Below are 18857 nucleotides of genomic sequence, written 5' to 3' on the forward strand. Positions count from 1 at the left end.
GTAAATTTGGTGCAAAACTAACTTGTGCAAAAAATTTGTACCTGTAGAAAAAAGTCTAAATTTGTATCTGTAAAAGTCGTGATTTGTATCTGTAAAAAAAATGTGTGCCTGTAAAAAAAAAATTTGTGTCTGTAAAATAAATTTGTACCTGTAAAAAAAAAATGTGTATGTGTAAAACAAATTTGTATCTGTAAAAACAAATTTGTACCTGTAAAAGTCATGATTTGTATCTGTACAAAAAAAAATTCGTACCTGTATTAAAAGTATAAATTTGTATCTGTAAAAGTTGCGATTTGTACCTGTAGAAATGACAACTTGTAGTCAAAGAAGTCGCCACTAGGAGTCACAAGTGGGTTTTCTGCTGCTGTACTGTGACGTGAGTTTTGCCCCAATTGTTGCGCTACAAATGTAGCAAAACTAATTTGTACTTGTAGAGCGCCTGATTTGTACTTGTAAAGAAGGGGGCGGGCTCTGGTGCAATGAAGGGTTGTTTTGACCAATCAAGTGAGAAGGATTTGAGCGGATTGGAGCGCAACCTCATTGGTTTAGCGAACGACGGTGGCGGGACTCGCGGAAGGATACAAGCAGGACACATCGTCGCCAACCAACATACATATTAAGAATACTTCAGTCGACTGAAGTATTCTTCCTCAACATACATATTAAGAATACTGAAGTATTCTTCCTCAACATACATATTAAGAAGTATTCTTAATATGTATGTTGGTTGGCGACGATGTGTCCTGCTTGTATCCTTCCGCGAGTCCCGCCACCGTCGTTCGCTAAACCAATGAGGTTGCGCTCCAATCCGCTCAAATCCTTCTCACTTGATTGGTCAAAACAACCCTTCATTGCACCAGAGCCCGCCCCCTTCTTTACAAGTACAAATCAGGCGCTCTACAAGTACAAATTAGTTTTGCTACATTTGTAGCGCAACAATTGGGGCAAAACTCACGTCACAGTACAGCAGCAGAAAACCCACTTGTGACTCCTAGTGGCGACTTCTTTGACTACAAGTTGTCATTTCTACAGGTACAAATCACAACTTTTACAGATACAAATTTATAGTTTTTGTACAGGTACAAATTTTTTTTTGTACAGATACAAATCATGACTTTTACAGGTACAAATTTGTTTTTACAGATACAAATTTGTTTTACACATACACATTTTTTTTTTTACAGGTACAAATTTATTTTACAGACACAAATTTTTTTTTTACAGGTACAAATTTATTTTACAGACACAAATTTTTTTTTTACAGGTACACATTTCTTTTACAGACACAAAATTTTTTTTTACAGGCACACATTTTTTTTACAGATACAAATCACGACTTTTACAGATACAAATTTAGACTTTTTTCTACAGGTACACATTTTTTGCACAAGTTAGTTTTGCACCAAATTTACCTCCATAATAAACTCATAACAAACAAAAAGCATATAGTGTATAGTCGATTTACTGAACCCTTTACTTAATGTTTTCCATCAGGTAAATTTGAAATTTCAAATTGAGACACAATTTGACGAATTAGAAGTGTTCATCAGTCCAATCTACAAAAAAAAAACAAGTTTTAACATTTAAGTAAGCTGTTGTTTTATGGTCTTGAGACAGTCCATCCACTTAAAAAAAGAAAAAACTGTCAATTGAGTATTAATATTTTATTTATTTTTTAAACAGCATTATAATCAATTCATAGAAAATGGACAAAATTAGCCCAATTATGGAATTACTGCCATGAAAGGTATCACAAACGCATACACAATATACATCATAAATTCCCAGTCTTAAACATGTCGAACATGTTTTTTTCCGCCTCCAAATAACTGCAATGGATTCCAACTCCTCTGAGATTGTTGCCAGGATACGGACGTGCCCTTATTTGAGAGCTGAGAGGAAACTCGGAAGTGATTTGCGCGCGCGCACTTTGTGCGAAAGGGTCACGACTCGGGTTCCAGGCGTGGAAGCACAGGGAGGATGAGGTTTCCGAACGACGAGTCCTGAGTGATGAAGAAGCCTGACGAGTGTGCGTGTGCATGCTGCGGGAAAAAGACGCAGTTAAGCAAAGTGTGGACGACTTGCAACATGTTCAACTTTTTATGGAAGAGCTTTACGAGTAATTTGTTTTTTTGTTTTGTTTTTTTTTACCTGCAAGGCTGCTTTCTGCTGGGCAACAATGCGTTGCTGCTCTGCACTATCCCGGAAGTCTTTCATGTTGTGACGGGATATTGAGACGCTACGGAGTGAATGGAAGAGAGTCTTGCAAGACAATGCCTTTATGATGAAATGCATGACAGCATTTTTCCACTGGAGCCCATCCCAGCTGACTTTGGACTAGAAGTGGGATACACCCTGGATCGGTTTCCAGCCCATTGCAGTTAGAAAAGATGATTCGATTTTAGTGTTACGGGATCATTTGACTTGACAGTGCAAAAGTGGCGCACGTCATTATCAATACTAAAAACTTTTTTTTTTTTCATGACGGAAAACTTTAGACCCATTTCCTGATCCACGTGGACTTGAGATCTAAATACTACATCGTAATGACTTTGGTGCAGACTCTCCTGCTACCTGGCTCCTGGAGTGCTCATGGACTGATTCTGCATTAACCGCTCCTTCTCTTTCTCCAGCTCGGCCAGGATTTGTACTCGGGCCTCGTTCTGGAAGACTGCGTGGAGCCAAGGAAGACAAATGATCACCAGTGAGCATCATTCATGCACACAGAAAGAAAGCAATTGCGCAACATCCACAATTACTGACAGCATGCGCAAACTGCACCTGAATTTTTAAGAAGAAAGCGCATGAAGCTAAAATGTCATTTTGACTTTAAGGATGCACATTATGCTGTTTTTTTCATTTTTTAAAAAGCGCCCAGGTGTCTTGACAAAAGGTTCCTGACAATCTTCTGTAAGAACACACAAAAGATAAAGAATTACAGGCACACCTAATAACCACTTGTCACCCTATGGTTCGAATCATTCAATCTTTTGGGGGTCTCCTGCAAATACACGTGACTTTTTTATTACCCAAATAAAAAGTCCATGAGCAATAACTCGTTACTTAAGGCTTAATTGGAGACTTCTGAAAGCGTCTTCACACATCTCCAATTACACCACCGCCACAAAATGTTCCATCATATTCGCGTTGGGACATTTTGTGCCGAGTCTTCGGCGAATGCAGTGAGGAAGTCATTTTCAAAACGCGTATTGACGTGATTCGTTATAGGCAAAGGTCACCGACGTTTTATGAAGCCTTGCTTTTTCCAGAAGAGGTTCATGTGTTGGTGCGATTAATCAACAAATAAAGAAAACTGCAAAATGGAGTTTTGAAAATGTCCTGGGACAAAAAAAAAGGTGTCACTTTGAGTAGATTGAGAACATTACATCATTTTCACTCCATAGTAACCATGAACGACTGCTATTGATACAGATGTAGTCATACCACTTCTTTTGAGGAAGACTACAAGTACAAGTATTTACATTCGAGTACTTGTTAATACTTAATAACAGTAACACCATTACACATTGCAGTTGTGATCAAATATTGTTCAAAAAGGGTCATTTTTGTTTATATAATATAATAATACTGCCTCCAAACAAAGTTCTCCAGTCGTAACTTGGGAGCTAAAATGGGTGAAGAATAAGATCTACCACTTTGAAGAAACTTTAAAATACTTTAAAGCCAAAGTAACGTCAAGCAGAGCTGCCTCTAGTTGTCATAGCAACATTTGCAGAAATCGTAAAAGACTAGTGATTTTAAAACAACGTGTTTTAGTGGGTTTATCTTTGGGGTATTCTGACACTTGAGAACTGTTTTAAATAATGGGGAAAAAATGATTGAAATAAAAAATTAGTTCAGCTAACTTGGAAAAAAACATATATCACAAAGTGACGTACCATAATTAACCACAAGTAAGCGCTGATGAGCAAAGCAATTACCAAAACGGCCGAAATTTTTACTCGTAGCGCATAACGTAAGCGTTTCAAATTAAAGGATATCTTAATATTTTTCACCAGCTCTCCAAATACTAGCAGATGCTGCCAACTTCAAGATTCGACTCAGATCATCAGATAAAAAAGCAGAAACGTCAAGAAAGTACCCTACGCCTCGGAGCAAGGCTACGTAACGACAAAGAGCTGAACATGTCAAAGACCACGCTGTCGTCGTGCTCGCAAAAACAGTAAACCTACCTGGGCCTGTTGGATTAGCAGCCATGCCACAAAATCAAGATAATAAGCGTACAACAACGGATTTATGTGGTAGTTAGTTTCTCCCTTTCCACGTGGTTCTCCTGCTTGTCTGATGCTGTTGTTGTGGGGTGAACTCAGGACGCCCGAGTGAGGTATCTGTGCTAATGCCTGATCAAAAATATGGCACAAGGTAAATCAAGTTGTATATTTGAAAAACAAAACATTCTATATATACACACATTAATACTAAATATATATCGCAAAACATTCATTTTATATAAGTAACGTGCTTTTAAATGTTACATAAATAATTTTCTAAAATACTTCGTTTTCATTATGGCTTTGCATTTATGCTTTATCTTTTAATGTGCATAAACACCCACGAAACAATTGTCTTTATTGCGTATTTATAATTTTGAAGCGTATGTTGTTCCGTTGTCACACACGATGTTTACTTCCGGGTTTTCGCAGTTTTAACCTCCGCATCTGCGCTGTAGGGGTCAGCTGACTATTATGATCTCCGTTCCTTACTGGAAGTCGAGCTGAAAATCCTTTCGCCTGTCCGTGCAAACGCCAGCCGCTAGCCTCGACTTCCAGGCGAGCCCCCGCGCCTGCCGCACGATGAACGTCGGCGCCCAGCGAGGCCTGGCCAGCTCGGGGCAGAAGCACATCGCAGAGATCCTACACCCGTTGTCCGCCGCCGACGAGCCGCTGTCCCCGGGGCCAGATGTCAGCGTCGTCGCTGGGGGCGACAAGGTAGGCTGGACCCAGGCTTTGCCCAAGCCGTGCTCGGTGGTTAAAAACGGCAGCGAAAGTGTTTGTTTGTTTCCCTCACTCTCTCCGTAACGAAAGTGTTTTGTTTTTTCCCTCACTCTCTCCGTAACCTGTAGTTTGCCGCTGACTGCGAGAAAGATGTGAAAACTCAACACTTAGAAATACCAATCACGGAGTATAAAAATAAAACCAAGTCTTATGTTCAGTCATTATAAATGTTATATATTCTGCTCAAACTCGTCTTGAAGCCAGCGACTAAATAGCGTACCATAACGGCACATACATTTTGATGACATCTGAGTGATTCTGCACAATGAAGGCACTTAAAAGTACAGTCACAAAGACAAATAGTTTCTAGTAGTCCTCGAATCATACCGTGGTGCAAATCAAGTTCATCCATTTTGTATACTGTTTATCCTCAACTTCTTCAGCTGATTCAATTACTATACATCCTAAGCTGATCATCATTCCGGGCAAAAAGACATTCATTCATATAATTGCACACCTTCACAGACTGGGAACTGAAGCCATACTGACTGCCTGACTGCAATCAGGCGTATATGAACCACTACGGCGCCAACTGTGATCAAATACTGTATCTCTATAGGAAGGAGTGGGGTCATTTGTGCCAGGGGGCAAGTAGTTCCACCTCTGTTAAGTAAAAAACCATAGAAGAAGTTGGTCATGTGACCACGTATTTTTAAAGAGACATCCATTTGGCTCATCTGGTAAAAAAAAAGGGAGACACGTGGCTTGCGAGGTAAGCACATTTGAGTTAAAAACAAACAAACATTGTTTTGCCCTCTAAAGTCAAATTTATATGTTAACGTTTTTTAAAAGGCTGTGTTTGAACAATTACAGATAACTTTGGAAACAGTTCACACATGTTTTAGTGCTTTAGTAAGCAACATCAGGAGTCGATATGGTTAGCAAGATGTTGGCTCAAAACAGCTGGGGAATGCATTTTTTTCCCAAAATGGTAGGCTTGGGGTAATTTGTGCCAAAGGACCCTGAGTTAAGTTGTGCCAATGGCCAAATTATGATTATTTACTCTATATTACTTTATTGTATTTTGTTGTTGTAAACTGTATTCTAACATTTGATCACTAAAAGTATAGGCCATTCTTAATTTTTGACCACATTTTTTTTTATAATGCCACCAGATACAAAAGGAAGACAGACAGGGTTTCCACTCCTCTGAAGGAGTTGGAAAGAGCAGTGAAAGAGGGGAAGACTATACGTCAGGTTGGAAAAGGAGATCAAAATCTGCAGGATGGCCATAAAAAAAAATAGGGATAAGAAAAGAAAAAAAGACTCAGGCTTACACTCCCGAGCAATCACCAAGTGTCAAATCTGGTTGTTCTGCTCACTTGGGTTATGTGTCTTCAGAAGTAATTTTTCCCTCGCCAAAATCCACACGCAAAAAAGAATTCACACATTGGTCTTTTTTTTTTTTCATATAAAGAAACAAACCCAGATCACGATCATTTAGTGACTTTAAGCATGCCTCCTTTTGCAACGAGTGTGTGGCCTGCTTGCTTATTCACCGCGACGCAATGATGCAACTCGATGCAATTATGCGAGCTGTGATTATATGTTGGGTTTTGCTGCAACAGTGTAGAAAAACACTCCAGTCACAACCAAGACCAAACTCGGCCTGGCGGTGAGAGGGGGAAGGAGCGTGGATGCAAGTGATGGCTTGTGCTATTCTCAACAGTTAGCAAATTAGAAATGAGCAACTTGAGAGCCAAAAATGGGATTTGTCGCTTGAACCGTGCAGTTTAAAGCCAGCCTTAAAGTGAGACGCAAGCATGTCTGTCGAGTACAACGAGGTACTCTACCTGTAAAAGAGGATTACCATTAAGTCCTAATTAAACACATAAGCACAACAACAGTTATCTTTTGTTATAAACGGATGGTCCATTCCTTGGTCCGTCATTCAGCTCCGTGCATGCAGATGTGCCACATGACGGGCGGTGCAAGCACGCAGCCGTGACCTCAACAAGAGCCTTATTCACAGAGAAAAACAAGTCTATCACCTCTTTGTTTGCACTTCCTCGTTTATATATATATATATATATATATATATATATATATATATATATATATATATATATATATAATTAGGGTGTGAATTGCCTGGCGATTCGATTCATATCACGATTCATAGGTTACGATTCGATACCGATTAATCTCGATACAAATCTATAAATTGATTATTGCGATTAATTTTTTATTTTTTTAACACAAATTTAGAAAATACTAATCAGTACACTTGTACATGTACACTGTAAGATTTGTATGAAAATTTATTTATCTGAAAATTCAGGTTGCAGTCTGTTTCATGTTTGAATGGCACTGAAATCAAATATTAAGGCTTAATGTTCCATTAAAATAACATTCTTCCAAGCTTAATGTGTGAATCCTAACCCTAAATAAGACGTTTTGGTGAATATTCCCATAAAAAATTGATGTTTAAAAATCGATTCGGTCGCATATTGAATCAATTTGAGAATTGCGCGCTGTAATATTGCGATATATTGCCAACTCGATTTTTTTTAAACACCACTAATATATATATATATCTATATATAATTTTAAATCTGTCCCCTCAGGAGGCAGGGCTGTCCAATGGCACGCCAGCGGACACGCCGAGTCCCGCCTCAGCATCCTCGCTGTTCAACAGGCTGCAGCTGGACGACGACATGGAGTCTGACCCCCGGGACCACTACGGCTCCATCGAAACACGTGACCTGTTTGTCACGGTGGATGACCCAAAGAAGCACGTCTCGACAATGGAGACCTACATCACCTACAGAGTGTCCACCAAGGTCTCCTTAACATTTTATTCATCCGTTTTCACATATCTATAAACAGGAAAGATGTCAAATCATGACTGCCTAAACAGGTCACGTAGCATCAGAATGTGATAAACTAATGCAAGCCTCTCAGCTGATGGAACACATTAATTGCATTTTTCTAATGAAAAACGATCCAGGGAAAAATGTAATCACTTGGATTTACCGGATTGCCGCTCTGCTTGACTTTGAGAGCGCCATCGCCGCGCAGGCCACTTCCAACCTGAAATTGAAAGAGAGATAAGGTGACAAAGCCAGGAGCTGCCTGGTGGCGTCATGGCAACTGTTGCTATGTGCATGAGGGTGCTCGGCGTTAAAGGCTTTATATAAATATCACAGTCAAACAAAGCCATAGTGATAATTAAGAGTGTTCTTTAACAGTGCACCACATGTACATCCTTGAATGGAAGTAAAAACCTTTGTATATATTCTGTTAAGACAACGCGGATTGAGTTCGACCTTCCGGAATACTCCGTGCGCCGCCGCTATCAAGACTTCGATTGGCTGAGGATCAAATTGGAGGACAGCCAGCCCACGCACCTAATCCCTGTAAGTGACCACAACAACCACACTGCTCATCGCATAGAAAAACATCTCATTGACACTTTTCGCCCTCTTTAGCCTTTGCCGGAGAAGTTCGTGATGAAAGGCGTGGTGGATCGTTTTTCGGAAGAGTTTGTCGAAACGCGCATGAAAGCGCTGGACAAGTTCCTCAAGCGGGTTGCAGACCACCCAGTCCTCTCCTTCAACCCACATCTCAATGCTTTTCTGTCTGCTAAGGTGAGAAGACTGGAGGTCGAGAAACATTTTAATTGTACAAAAAGTGTTTTGCAGACATCAGCCATTTAGCAACCCCAATACATCAGTTACAGGGAAACACAAAGTAGATTTGCTGATGCAAGAAAAGAAAAAAAGTACAACGGATGCAAATCCCAAATAAATTGTGTTGACTTTTTCATCACGAGTAGCCTCTCTGAATGCTATAAAGTAGTCATCCATCAAATCTGTCTCGACAATCTTACATTCTCTTTTCACATGCTGACATGCAGTTTTGGTCATGTGGCTCGTTGTCACATTGGGTAGCGGTGCTATATGTAGATTTTAGATTAATTTAGTGCTGTCACTATTTAATCTTTAAAATTGATTATTTCATCAATCATTACATTGTATAATAGAGTAATTTCACCCCCATTTTTTTAGTTAATCCACAGAGGTTGGACCAAAGTAATTGAGTGGATAATAGTACTCATAATATATAGTCTTCTATACATATGCATTATTAAACACCTAAAAAATTAGCCTATGCTAAATAGTTAGCAATCGCGATTAGCATTAGCGTGCTAGTGATTACCACTTAAGGTAAACAAACGCTAACTACAGTTAGTTTACACATACATCATTATATCGACATTACACATGTAATAGTGTCTTAAAAGTAATTTACAAATGCTGCTTCAACATTATTCCATGAGTAAACAAGGAAAGAGCTTGCGGTTAGCTACATGAGGTCAATAACTTCTGTTCCTTTCTTCTGGGTACGTTTAGTGCATGACTGACTGCCCTCTTCTGGTTAAGTGATGAACACCTTAAAACCAAGTGGCAGGTTTTATTTTTGAATAATTACAGCCCAAGTGCTTTCTAGGAAGTTCAGAACTTCCTCTCCGGTGTTTTGGGGAAGCTCAATGTGTTGTATTGTCTTTAATAATAAAAAACACAGAGTCAGTGAACAGTTTAAGCAGACGAATCACATCCGCCATTTGGCCACTAGGTGGTGCACTAACAAGAAATAAAGATCAGATAACAGCCACCATTGCATTTTGCGGGTCTGCAAAAAAAATAAATCAGTGTATAAAACATGGATGGCCCAAACATGGTTCTGGTAGAGCTGGTAGAGAGTCGACTTTGCCGACTTTTTTTCCTCAGCCCTAGATTCATTCAACATAATGTCGTCAATTTCAGTTTACTAAATTCAATACTGTACAATTAAAAAATGTGGCTAATGCAGTGCACTGAAATGCTAAACTTATTGTGCGTCTGCAGGACCTAAACAAGCGTCAGGGTCTGGCGCTGCTCACCAAGGTGGGTGAGTCGGTGAAGCAAGTAGCCGGAGGCTACAAGCTGCGAGCGCGGCCGGCTGAGTTCTATGCCATGGGAGAGTACCTGGACACCTTCAGCCTGAAACTGGGCACCATTGACCGCATTGCTCAGAGGATCCTCAAAGAGCAGTCAGGTAAAAAACTGATTGTGCTCGGCTGATCACCAAAAGTCCACTAGCAGGGTTATGACAAACATGAACATGTCTCAAACGACAATCATGAGATTACTATTCGTCAGCGGGGCCGAGCAGAAATATATATTTTTTTAAATCCAGCCAGATTAACTGTGCTGTCTGTGAGGAAGTCAGATCATCATAGCTACATCTTGACCCACGAGTTGTTGTGATACAGGAAGTGACACAAAGATAACACAACCTTTTCCCTTCACTTCTGTATTCTTTTCTTCTTCTTTTTTTTTACAGTAGTCAGCTGTTTGGTTTACAACCTTTGCATTTGTTCATCCTCTACCGTCACCGATGAATCACGTGTAAATGTCTTTATGCTGTCATTTCACTCTCAATAGAATACTTGGCTGAGCTTCGAGACTATGGCGCTGTGTACTCCAGCTGGACGGGCCTGGAAGAGGAGCTGCAGCGCCCCCTGGAGGGGGTGGCGAGCTCCATTTCCACGTGTTGCAGGGCGATGGATGACTTGTGTGAGAACATGGGCCAGGACTTCCTGCCCGTACTCCGAGAGTATATGCTCTACATTGAGTCCATGAAGGTGGGATTGGGCAATCGTAAACAAATGATTTGAGGGCCTGTATCTACATCAATAACTTCTTTTGTATTTGCAGAACGTTTTAAAGAAGCGCGACCAGAGTCAGGCGGAATACGAGGGACGCCTGGAAGCCGCCGTACTGCGCAGACAGGAGGACAGAACGCACGTAAGCCTCATCTATAAAGTATGAGATAAAAAAAAAATAATTTTTCCCTTAGATATGTTATACCTCCGGGATTCACTTATTTAGCGTACACTGTCGGGAAGACAGTCACAGCAACACTTGTTCATAACGGTAACACGTGGTGAGGCTAACTTCAAAATAAACATTACTATACCAATAATATTATTACAAATTTTGCAAAAATCTCGTCCCATGCCTAGTTGGCGGTAACGTGAAAATGTGGCTGCTGTCCTATACGCTGTAGCATGTAGGGCCCCTGTAGCAGTAGTCCTTCTGTGTCTCTCGCCAGATGCCACCCGAAGTGGAGCGGTGCCAGGACAAGGTGGAGTGTTTCAACGCGGACTTGAAGGCCGACTGGGAACGCTGGGAGAGCAACAAGCGGCAGGACTTCAAGCAGCTGCTCGGCGGCATGGCCGACAAAAACATCTGTTACTATGAGAAGGTACACCGCAAAGCCTGTAACTGGGCTGATTTTTAGTCCATCACATTGGGATATATTTCATTTAACTCATTCACTGCCATAAATTCATAAAAAAAAAAAGATTATTAAAAATTAGGGGAAGAGGCGATTAATTGTTCTTAATTGTAATTAATCACATGACTTCACTACTTAACTCACGATTAATCACATCTCTTGTTAACAAAAGTGGAAAAATGCTAAACTAATAGAAATAGTTCAAATGTATTTTTGACGTTTATAGCCGTCAATGGCAGTTAATGAGTTTAAAAAAAGAAGATGTTTGCGGAGTCTCGGAGCACAGATGCTGTTCACTTTTACCAGGTTTTGTTTAATCATCTAGGTATTTCTTGACTAATAAACAAATTATATCAGGGTGATCTTCTATATATTCTGTACTGAAAGTTGTCTTCCGCTTCTCTGCAGTGCCAAGAAGCGTGGGAGTCGCTCATAAGTGTCCTGCAGGACAAACAGACTGAAGACCAAACGAGCGAGACGGACTGAAGCTTGCCCATCACGCACTTTTTCACGCCAAGGACCGAGTTGAAGGACCACGTCCCCATTTTCATGAGTCGACTGTCAGAATTGGACCTTTTCCAGGAGGCATTGACTGCAGCGTACAGTCGGATTACCCGGAAAAGAGCGGCGACTTTCTATCTACAGATACTCATTTTCATGGTGTTGCTCTTTTTCTACTTCATCTGTTAACAGTTGCCAATGCTGCTTATTTAACCACACGCTAAGGAGGCGTGTTTCATATTTTTCCTCATTCTTTTTACATTGTGAGACAAGGGTATGGTTTTTTTTTTCACCCTTGTCAGTCGGATTCCAGTCAGCAACGTCAGATAAAGCTACAAACATATTCTCTGCCTATATATGTTAAAATATTGTTTTCTAATGGTTCTCAAATGTTTTTGTCCTATTATGTCAGATAACTTTTTAAAATCCCATTTGCAGAAAGCTGAAACTTGCCACATCTGCGTTTCACAACATGGCCTTGGATGCGCTGCGTCACAAGCTTAGATGAGCGTGTTAGCTGTCTGATGCTTATCTAGTTCACATCCTTCGGCCAAATCGGCAGCGAGCAGCTTTTAGCGACGAAAGCGCTAAAGGTGTCCGAGTTGAAGGATGAGCTCTCCATCAGATCGATCTCACTTTAGATTAGTTTGGGACTAAATCACTCGCAGTAATTAGAACATATTTTCAAGCTGTCAAAGTGATAACGGTACTATAACAGGGGCAGGTGGCATTTTTCAGTTTTTCTTTTTTCCTTTTTGTCTGTTTATCTAATCATTGCTTTAAACACACAAAAAAAGTGCACCGAGCTTATGTTGGTGACCTCACACTCGAACAATGCAAAACCCTGCAGTAGATACTTAACATCAATAAGAAAAATAGGTTTGAAGGATTATAACGGCGACATCTAGTGGTCAACAAGGGTTTTATCATCCTGTTTGGAGTGAAGTTATTAGCATGGTTAGAGTGCAAACAACCTCTTAGCTCAGTTCAAAATAAAATTAATTTGACAGTTGGTGAAGGCAGATTGTTTCGATACAGCTCTAGTTACACTCAAAATAATTCAAACACCATTGAATAATTTTGAGTGCAACTGTATTTGCTGGTTCTAAAAGTCAATTGGCTGGTCCAGTTCTGTTCAGAGACATTAACTTGCTGTATGAACTAAAATAAAAAGCACAAGTATGAGGCGATTGTAATTTCAGTGTTGAAGTAATCAAATGTAACATTACCTTCAACTTAAAATGTTCTGCTGTATTTGGCTACATAAGAATGTAGTTAACTGCATACATTTGAAGACCTATAGGGCCTGCTGAAATTGAACCGTTTCAGCAGAGGTGCTAAATTAGCTTTATCTGTTGATACTTATGACTAAATGTTGCAGTTAATATTTTAATAACTGTTTTGAGTAAAATGAATTTTTGTTGTGAAATTTATCCCGAATGTACAGCCGAAAAGTTGTCGGTGGATCCATTTAATGTGAAGATGTAACCATTAAGAAGGGATAACACATTGTCAATAGAATAATGAAATATTTGCCTTTTTTTATTGTTTGAAACAGATACTAATTTGAGCCTCAACAGCATAGCTTCTATTTTTGATAGAGCTTCATGTTAAGAGTTTTGGCTTGCTGATTGCTGCACTGTACAGGATTATAACAGCTTGAAAATCTTTTCCAAGTTAAAAGCTCAAATGATAGCTGCCAACAAATCTGTATAATGAGTTTTGTTTGTTTGAATGTACTAACTTTTGAAGAAATTGCCAAGCCCAAGTGTCCTCATCATTTCCTTCATTACATCACAGCAGAAATACAATCAACTTTCCGTTAACTTTTTAAAAAGATAATTAAGTTCTGTTTCATGCTACCCATTGTTTACATTTTAATTTTGGTCCATTCTGTACACTTGAACATCTTGTAATTAAAATAATATAAAGCCTGTATATTGATGTTGTTTTGATGCAATTATCTTTACCTCAAATTATTTTGGGATATATTGGACCAATATTAAAATAAACTGATTTGATATTTATCTGCTGCAGGTTTTTTTGTTTGTTTTGTTTTTTGCAGTTGAAATGTGTAGAGAAGATTTTTTTTCATTCATTGAAATTTAATGAAAAAGATCATCTATAAATAATGCCATCTTGGTCAAAGCTTTAGAGTTCTTAAATATCTTCAGCCTTTGTTATGTCTCCATCCACATTAATTAACAAGCTATATGATTGCATACATAAAACACACCTGCTCAGCTTCCTTTTCTGAAATGGTTATGGTTTTATCTTCGGAGGAAGCGTGCATCAACTCTCCTCGTCTGCATGGCGCGTTTCGGTCGTCGTCGTCCCTGCCTGTTCAAAACATCTCGGCCGAGACCACCGGCATCCCATAACACTGCAAGGAGGAAAATACTCGTTTTTAAATCACCTGTAAAGGTTAGGTTAGACAGTAATTTTGGATTCATCCTGAAAGTCCACCCAAAAATTCTGGACTTTTTCTGAGTAAAAGTTGTATGTTTAATATGGACAGAAGATGTGAAAAGCACCTGATGGGAATCATTCCTAGAACTGCCAGCATGCTGGAGATGGTGAAGACAAAACCTGGGAACCATCCTAACGTTCCCTGGTAGAGTTTTGTGAAGGCAGGGATGTACGCCAGAGCTGCAAACCTCAGCGCCAGCTGCAGGGCTGTCAAAGTGAAGCCTGATGGCAAGAACAGAGAACACAAGGGGGCGCTAAAGTACATGAATGCTCACACGTGTGGTTTAAATAGTCACATATGTGTTCTTTACCACACAACGATGTTGGAACCTGCTGTGAGAGCAATGATCGGATTGTAGGAAGAGGGATGAGACCAAAGAGGCTGAGCGAGCGAGCTGTGGACAAAATTGACATGCTTGGGATTCGTCTCTGGTGTTGCTACAAAAGTATGTAAATCCAAAAGCAGAAGATGAGGGCTTACCCAAGTAGAACATGTAAGTTGCAGTGACGAAGGACATGAAGTAGATTCCAGAGGCGAACGAAAGCATGCCAACGAGGATGAGCGTGACATCGCTCACGCAGCGGCGAAAAGCAATAGCGCCAAGGAAACTGGTGAGGAAGATCACAAAGCCTGCTGCATTCCCATAACCTACCTTGAAGGGCACAATATTATCCTTCACGCACGGTTTCCGCCAAGCGGTACAGTTCAGTTCACCGAATGGTAAACCCTAAATCCCGTATCTCACTAGGTTCGGTTCGTTTGAGGTTTACAAATGTTCGCCAGACTATAGTTTTAATCGTTTATCTTGTTGCAAGGAAATTTTCAACAAGTAAACCAATTAAGACTGTTTATAGAACTATTAAAACTGTTTGGAGAACATTTAGAGAACTTTTAGGAAAGGTTGCACACTTGAGCAAACCCTGACGTAAAATCAACATTAGTGTCGCAAATGTTTGCCACCTTTTTTCTTTTTTGTTTCGATGTGTAGGCAGGATGGTTAGAGTCACAATATTTGAGGAGATTTGGGCTATTGTTTTATATAATACGGTACATACAATGATTTACCAAAAAAAAAACAGTAACAACACTATGGAAATGTGGAACTGGCAATGTTGAGAAAACATTTTTCACTTTGTTTGAATATTTTAGCAAGCCAAGCACGTTTGAATGTAGCCTACTTGTAGGCTAAATGCTAAAATGCTAAATGTTGCATTATGGGAAAAAATGCTGAATGAAAAACGCAGAACAGAAATCATGCAAGTCAAGACCCCGTGGCATTTTTATCATTTAGCCTAGATTTAAAGTATGTTTTAACGTATTTGCAAAACACATTTCAAATGTATTTCCAACTAAGTTTAAATGTATTTAAATACAGTACATTAGACCATATTTTCAAATATGTTTCGACATATTTGCTCGTCAATTACTCCACAGTGGCAGTTCCACGCTTCCATATTTGGGATTACAGTTTATAGGAAGCATTTAACAATGCAAACCACACCAAAGTGAGATTAAGTTATTTTATTGTTTATTTCTGGTCAACGATTCAACACAATTAGTTCATCTTAACACACCTTTAAGTTAAGTGTCATTCTTAAAAACACCTGCATTTTAAAAATAATAACAATTTAACACAAACATATGGAAAACTGGCTCTTAATTACCTGTATTCATATAGATAATAGAACACATACCTGGGCGGCGTTCCAGTGGAGCGGCTCTTTCATCACAAAGACGCCCAGGATCTCAACGGCTCCGCCCACTGAGGAGCCGTACAAGATAGCAGCGGAGAAGAGCAGAACCACGTTCACTGTGTTCTTCCTTGTGGATGTCTCTGCAGGAACACTGTTGGAGGAGTGAGGGAGGAGGGCGCTGCTCTCCTCGGGCTCACTTGATATTTGCTTTACCTTCAGAAAGTCAGAAGAAATACTCTGGTAAAAGCTGAAGGATGGATTTAGCTCCTTTACTTAGTAGGGAGCAAATGTAAAAAGTAAAAGAATCATCCGAAGAATAAAAAATCAAGTAAAAGAGTACAAACACCTGAAAAATATTTTTAAAGTACAGTAACAGCTAGTTCTATTGACCTTCAGCAGCACGGTGGCGTGAACGAGGCTCAGCAGGTGGAGAAGTGTGCAGACGCAGAGCAGGACGGTGCCGAGTCCAACACTAGAGCTGTACAGCAGGAACACATGACCCGACAGCAGACTGCCCAGCAGGCCTGCCGCTCCGTACATCAGCTCCACTCTCATCATCACCTGGAATAGATACTTATTACTTCGAGAAGGAAATAAAACCCCAAAGCCACACACAACAGAATGCGATAGAATTGAAAGTAAGTGTGATGTGTAATGATATCCACCATCCATTTTCTATAGCACTTGACCTCATGTGGCTGCAAGTAAACTGGAGTTTATCCCAGCAGACTTGAAAACCAAAATAAATTGTCCATAGGTGTGAATATTTTTTTGTCTACAGTAGTACCGTGCTATTGGCTCAGTAGGATCAGATTGTTTCCTATTTTGGCTATCATTCTGTTTCACGTCATCATAATAACTCAAAATGAGCCCAAGTACTGTTATGTCATGTCATCACCAAGTTACCAAAGGACTTATAAAAACAAGTTGCATTTAACAAAATACAATTATTTATTTATTTATTTTGCAACAGCACCATCCACTTTATCTGCTGTGGATATGAGACACTTTACCCACTACTTTTGGACATGTAATTGTTTGAACTGTGTCAACTGGTTGTTGTTTTTTTAAATATATTTTTAATTATCTGAATTGTTACTATCCAACCCCACCCCTTGCCCGCACACACACACACACACACACACACACACACACACACACACACACACACACACACACACACACACACACACACACACACACACACACACACACACACACACAATTACGTTGTACAAGTTACAGTACGTTTTGCAATTTACGTTTTGACATTATTTAGATTGATCTAATTTTTTTAAATCACTACAACATGGTATTTGAACAGGGGTGTGTAGACTTTTTATCCACTGATAAAAATGCCTTGTTCCTGATTTTTTTTTTTTTATCTCTGCGAGGTGAGCCTCTTGTGCTGTTGTTTAACAAAAGGAAATAAAATGGTGTAAGATAAATTATTGGGGCTGGATTTTCCTTAATTTATGCTACTTTATAAAGATTTAATTTATCATTGTTATGTTCTAAAGTGTTTTTTTTATTTGTATTATATTGTTGGGCATCTGAATGTAAAATAAATAAACCGGAAGTTACTCAGTACTTGAGTATTTTCCCCCACGACTTAAGTCATCATTTTTATGGCTGTTTTTTTTATTTTGAGTCATACAGTATTACTCAAAAGCAACACAACGTTTATTTGAGTACAATTCTTGGCTTCTCTCTCGACTTATGTTCAATTAGTTCAAAACACATATACACCCTTAATACTGTTGGATTAAAAAAATAACTTAAATAATTTTTAAGTCAGTTCAGTTGTCTAACCTGGGAGCGATTCTCCGCGTTGGAACCCAGCGACGACAACGTCATGACGCCCGGCCAGTAGGCGCAGAACCCGCCGGATATTCCAAGGAGAACCGCCGCCCCGAACATTACCTGGATGGGCAGCCGTAAAAGAACCACCTGGAGGAGGGCGACGCTCGACAGCAAGTACCCGCACAGGGGTACCACAATTGGAGCTCTCCTCCAGCCACGGTCCCCCGCCTTTGCGAGGAGGAGAGCGGGCAGGATAGGCGTCAGCTGGGCGATGAGGTTGTTGACCATGAAGAAGTCGGACATGGCTTTTTGTTGGTCGTCCTCCCCGGAGACACGAGTGTCAGTGCCGGGGTTGGTGGCGTTGGCAGTGGCACACCGGTCCTTGACCACCATGAGCAGGGCGGTGTCGAACAAAGAGGTGCCCAGCTGCTGGAGCACGACGAGCGGCTCAACTCGACGGAACACCGGGAAAGCGCTTCGAAGCCAGCTCGACGTCGCCATACTTCATTTAATAAGAGCTCATGATTAAAAAGGCGAGTTTGTTGATAAAAGCGGTCATAAAGGAGGAAGGGAAGTAGAAGAGAGAAAAGTTTGGGAGGGAAAGTTCCACTTCCTCATCCTGGTACATGCGTTACTAATAACGAATAGCTTCAAGTGCAATAGATCGTCAATCATTAATAGTATAGGTTCAAATCTTGTATAAACAATAAAAGGTTCACAATAATATACACTCTGTGGCCATATATTTACAACCGAACTCACAAAATTAAATAAAAGAGCTAAAAATATATATAAATAAAGATAAAAAAATTTCGTTATCACCCCATATGTTGTATGTGCCCCCACTTGTCAATAACAGTTGCTCAGGTCAGGTAACAACCAATCACGGCTGAGCTTCAGAAAACAGGTGAGTCGTGATTGGTCGTTACCTGCGCAACTATGATATCATTTTAAGTTGACAGTAAGTGGCAAAATGGCTGCCCCCCAGTGATGGATAAAAACGGCTGGGTTTTGCTGCTGAACTCATATCCCATGAACACAATATTATTCAGAATACTGTGTTTACACTAGTGGAACATGGAGCTGCAC

The 18857-nt window shown here is 40.0% G+C and overlaps 3 protein-coding genes across 8 annotated transcripts; 1 reads left to right on the forward strand and 2 right to left on the reverse strand.

The window, feature by feature from the left end:
* Positions 1-1791: 1791 nt before the first annotated feature.
* On the reverse strand, positions 1792-5372 carry inip (ints3 and nabp interacting protein). Of its 3 annotated transcripts, none has more exons than XM_086096670.1 (5): positions 3900-5372; positions 2782-2908; positions 2575-2671; positions 2152-2239; positions 1792-2042 (listed from the first exon to the last, which is right to left on the reverse strand). In XM_086096670.1, the coding sequence occupies exons 2-5, from the start codon at positions 2804-2806 to the stop codon at positions 1944-1946; spliced, it is 309 nt and encodes a 102-aa protein (XP_085952796.1). In that variant the 5' UTR covers positions 2807-2908; positions 3900-5372; the 3' UTR covers positions 1792-1943. The 3 variants fall into 3 exon arrangements, with proteins under 3 accessions (XP_085952796.1, XP_085952797.1, XP_085952794.1); XM_086096671.1 differs by having other exon boundaries at positions 4194-5371; XM_086096668.1 differs by lacking the exon at positions 2782-2908 and having other exon boundaries at positions 4194-5295.
* snx30 (sorting nexin family member 30) lies at positions 2690-13739 on the forward strand. Of its 3 annotated transcripts, none has more exons than XM_086096667.1 (10): positions 2690-2704; positions 4691-4949; positions 7583-7798; positions 8264-8374; positions 8447-8605; positions 9866-10055; positions 10445-10644; positions 10718-10807; positions 11115-11267; positions 11709-13739. In XM_086096667.1, exons 2-10 carry the CDS (start codon positions 4815-4817, stop codon positions 11784-11786), a joined length of 1332 nt encoding a protein of 443 aa, XP_085952793.1. In that variant the 5' UTR covers positions 2690-2704; positions 4691-4814; the 3' UTR covers positions 11787-13739. The 3 variants fall into 3 exon arrangements, with proteins under 3 accessions (XP_085952793.1, XP_085952791.1, XP_085952792.1); XM_086096665.1 differs by lacking the exon at positions 2690-2704 and adding an exon at positions 3957-4383; XM_086096666.1 differs by lacking the exon at positions 2690-2704 and having other exon boundaries at positions 4662-4949.
* slc46a2 (solute carrier family 46 member 2) lies at positions 7800-18616 on the reverse strand. Of its 2 annotated transcripts, none has more exons than XM_086096664.1 (8): positions 17778-18616; positions 16356-16526; positions 15966-16178; positions 14752-14879; positions 14582-14665; positions 14336-14492; positions 14038-14184; positions 7800-8048 (listed from the first exon to the last, which is right to left on the reverse strand). In XM_086096664.1, the coding sequence occupies exons 1-7, from the start codon at positions 18267-18269 to the stop codon at positions 14146-14148; spliced, it is 1284 nt and encodes a 427-aa protein (XP_085952790.1). In that variant the 5' UTR covers positions 18270-18616; the 3' UTR covers positions 7800-8048; positions 14038-14145. The 2 variants fall into 2 exon arrangements, with proteins under 2 accessions (XP_085952790.1, XP_085952789.1); XM_086096663.1 differs by having other exon boundaries at positions 14752-14923.
* Between the last annotated feature and the right edge of the window lie 241 nt (positions 18617-18857).

Source organism: Leptonotus elevatus, chromosome 15, assembly GCF_054856555.1.
Source record: "Leptonotus elevatus isolate MCC_2025b chromosome 15, RoL_Lele_1.0, whole genome shotgun sequence".
NCBI classification, from domain to species: domain Eukaryota; kingdom Metazoa; phylum Chordata; class Actinopteri; order Syngnathiformes; family Syngnathidae; genus Leptonotus; species Leptonotus elevatus.

Excerpts from the sequence above, each read along its gene's own strand:
- slc46a2 (XM_086096663.1), bottom strand. The coding sequence starts at position 18,269 with ATGGCGACGTCGAGCTGGCTTCGAAGCGCTTTCCCGGTGTTCCGTCGA. Across the intron at positions 14,666-14,751 it reads AACTTACATGTTCTACTTGG|CTCGCTCGCTCAGCCTCTTT; the intron begins GTAAGCCCTCAT and ends TTTTGTCCACAG. Across the intron at positions 14,493-14,581 it reads GGTTCCAACATCGTTGTGTG|GCTTCACTTTGACAGCCCTG; the intron begins GTAAAGAACACA and ends TCTTGCCATCAG.
- snx30 (XM_086096667.1), top strand. The coding sequence starts at position 4,815 with ATGAACGTCGGCGCCCAGCGAGGCCTGGCCAGCTCGGGGCAGAAGCAC. Across the intron at positions 4,950-7,582 it reads TCGTCGCTGGGGGCGACAAG|GAGGCAGGGCTGTCCAATGG; the intron begins GTAGGCTGGACC and ends CTGTCCCCTCAG. Across the intron at positions 8,606-9,865 it reads ATGCTTTTCTGTCTGCTAAG|GACCTAAACAAGCGTCAGGG; the intron begins GTGAGAAGACTG and ends GTGCGTCTGCAG.
- inip (XM_086096670.1), bottom strand. The coding sequence starts at position 2,806 with ATGCGCTTTCTTCTTAAAAATTCAG. Across the intron at positions 2,240-2,574 it reads ATGAGCACTCCAGGAGCCAG|CGTCTCAATATCCCGTCACA; the intron begins GTAGCAGGAGAG and ends TTCACTCCGTAG. Across the intron at positions 2,043-2,151 it reads AGCAGAAAGCAGCCTTGCAG|CATGCACACGCACACTCGTC; the intron begins GTAAAAAAAAAC and ends TTTTTCCCGCAG.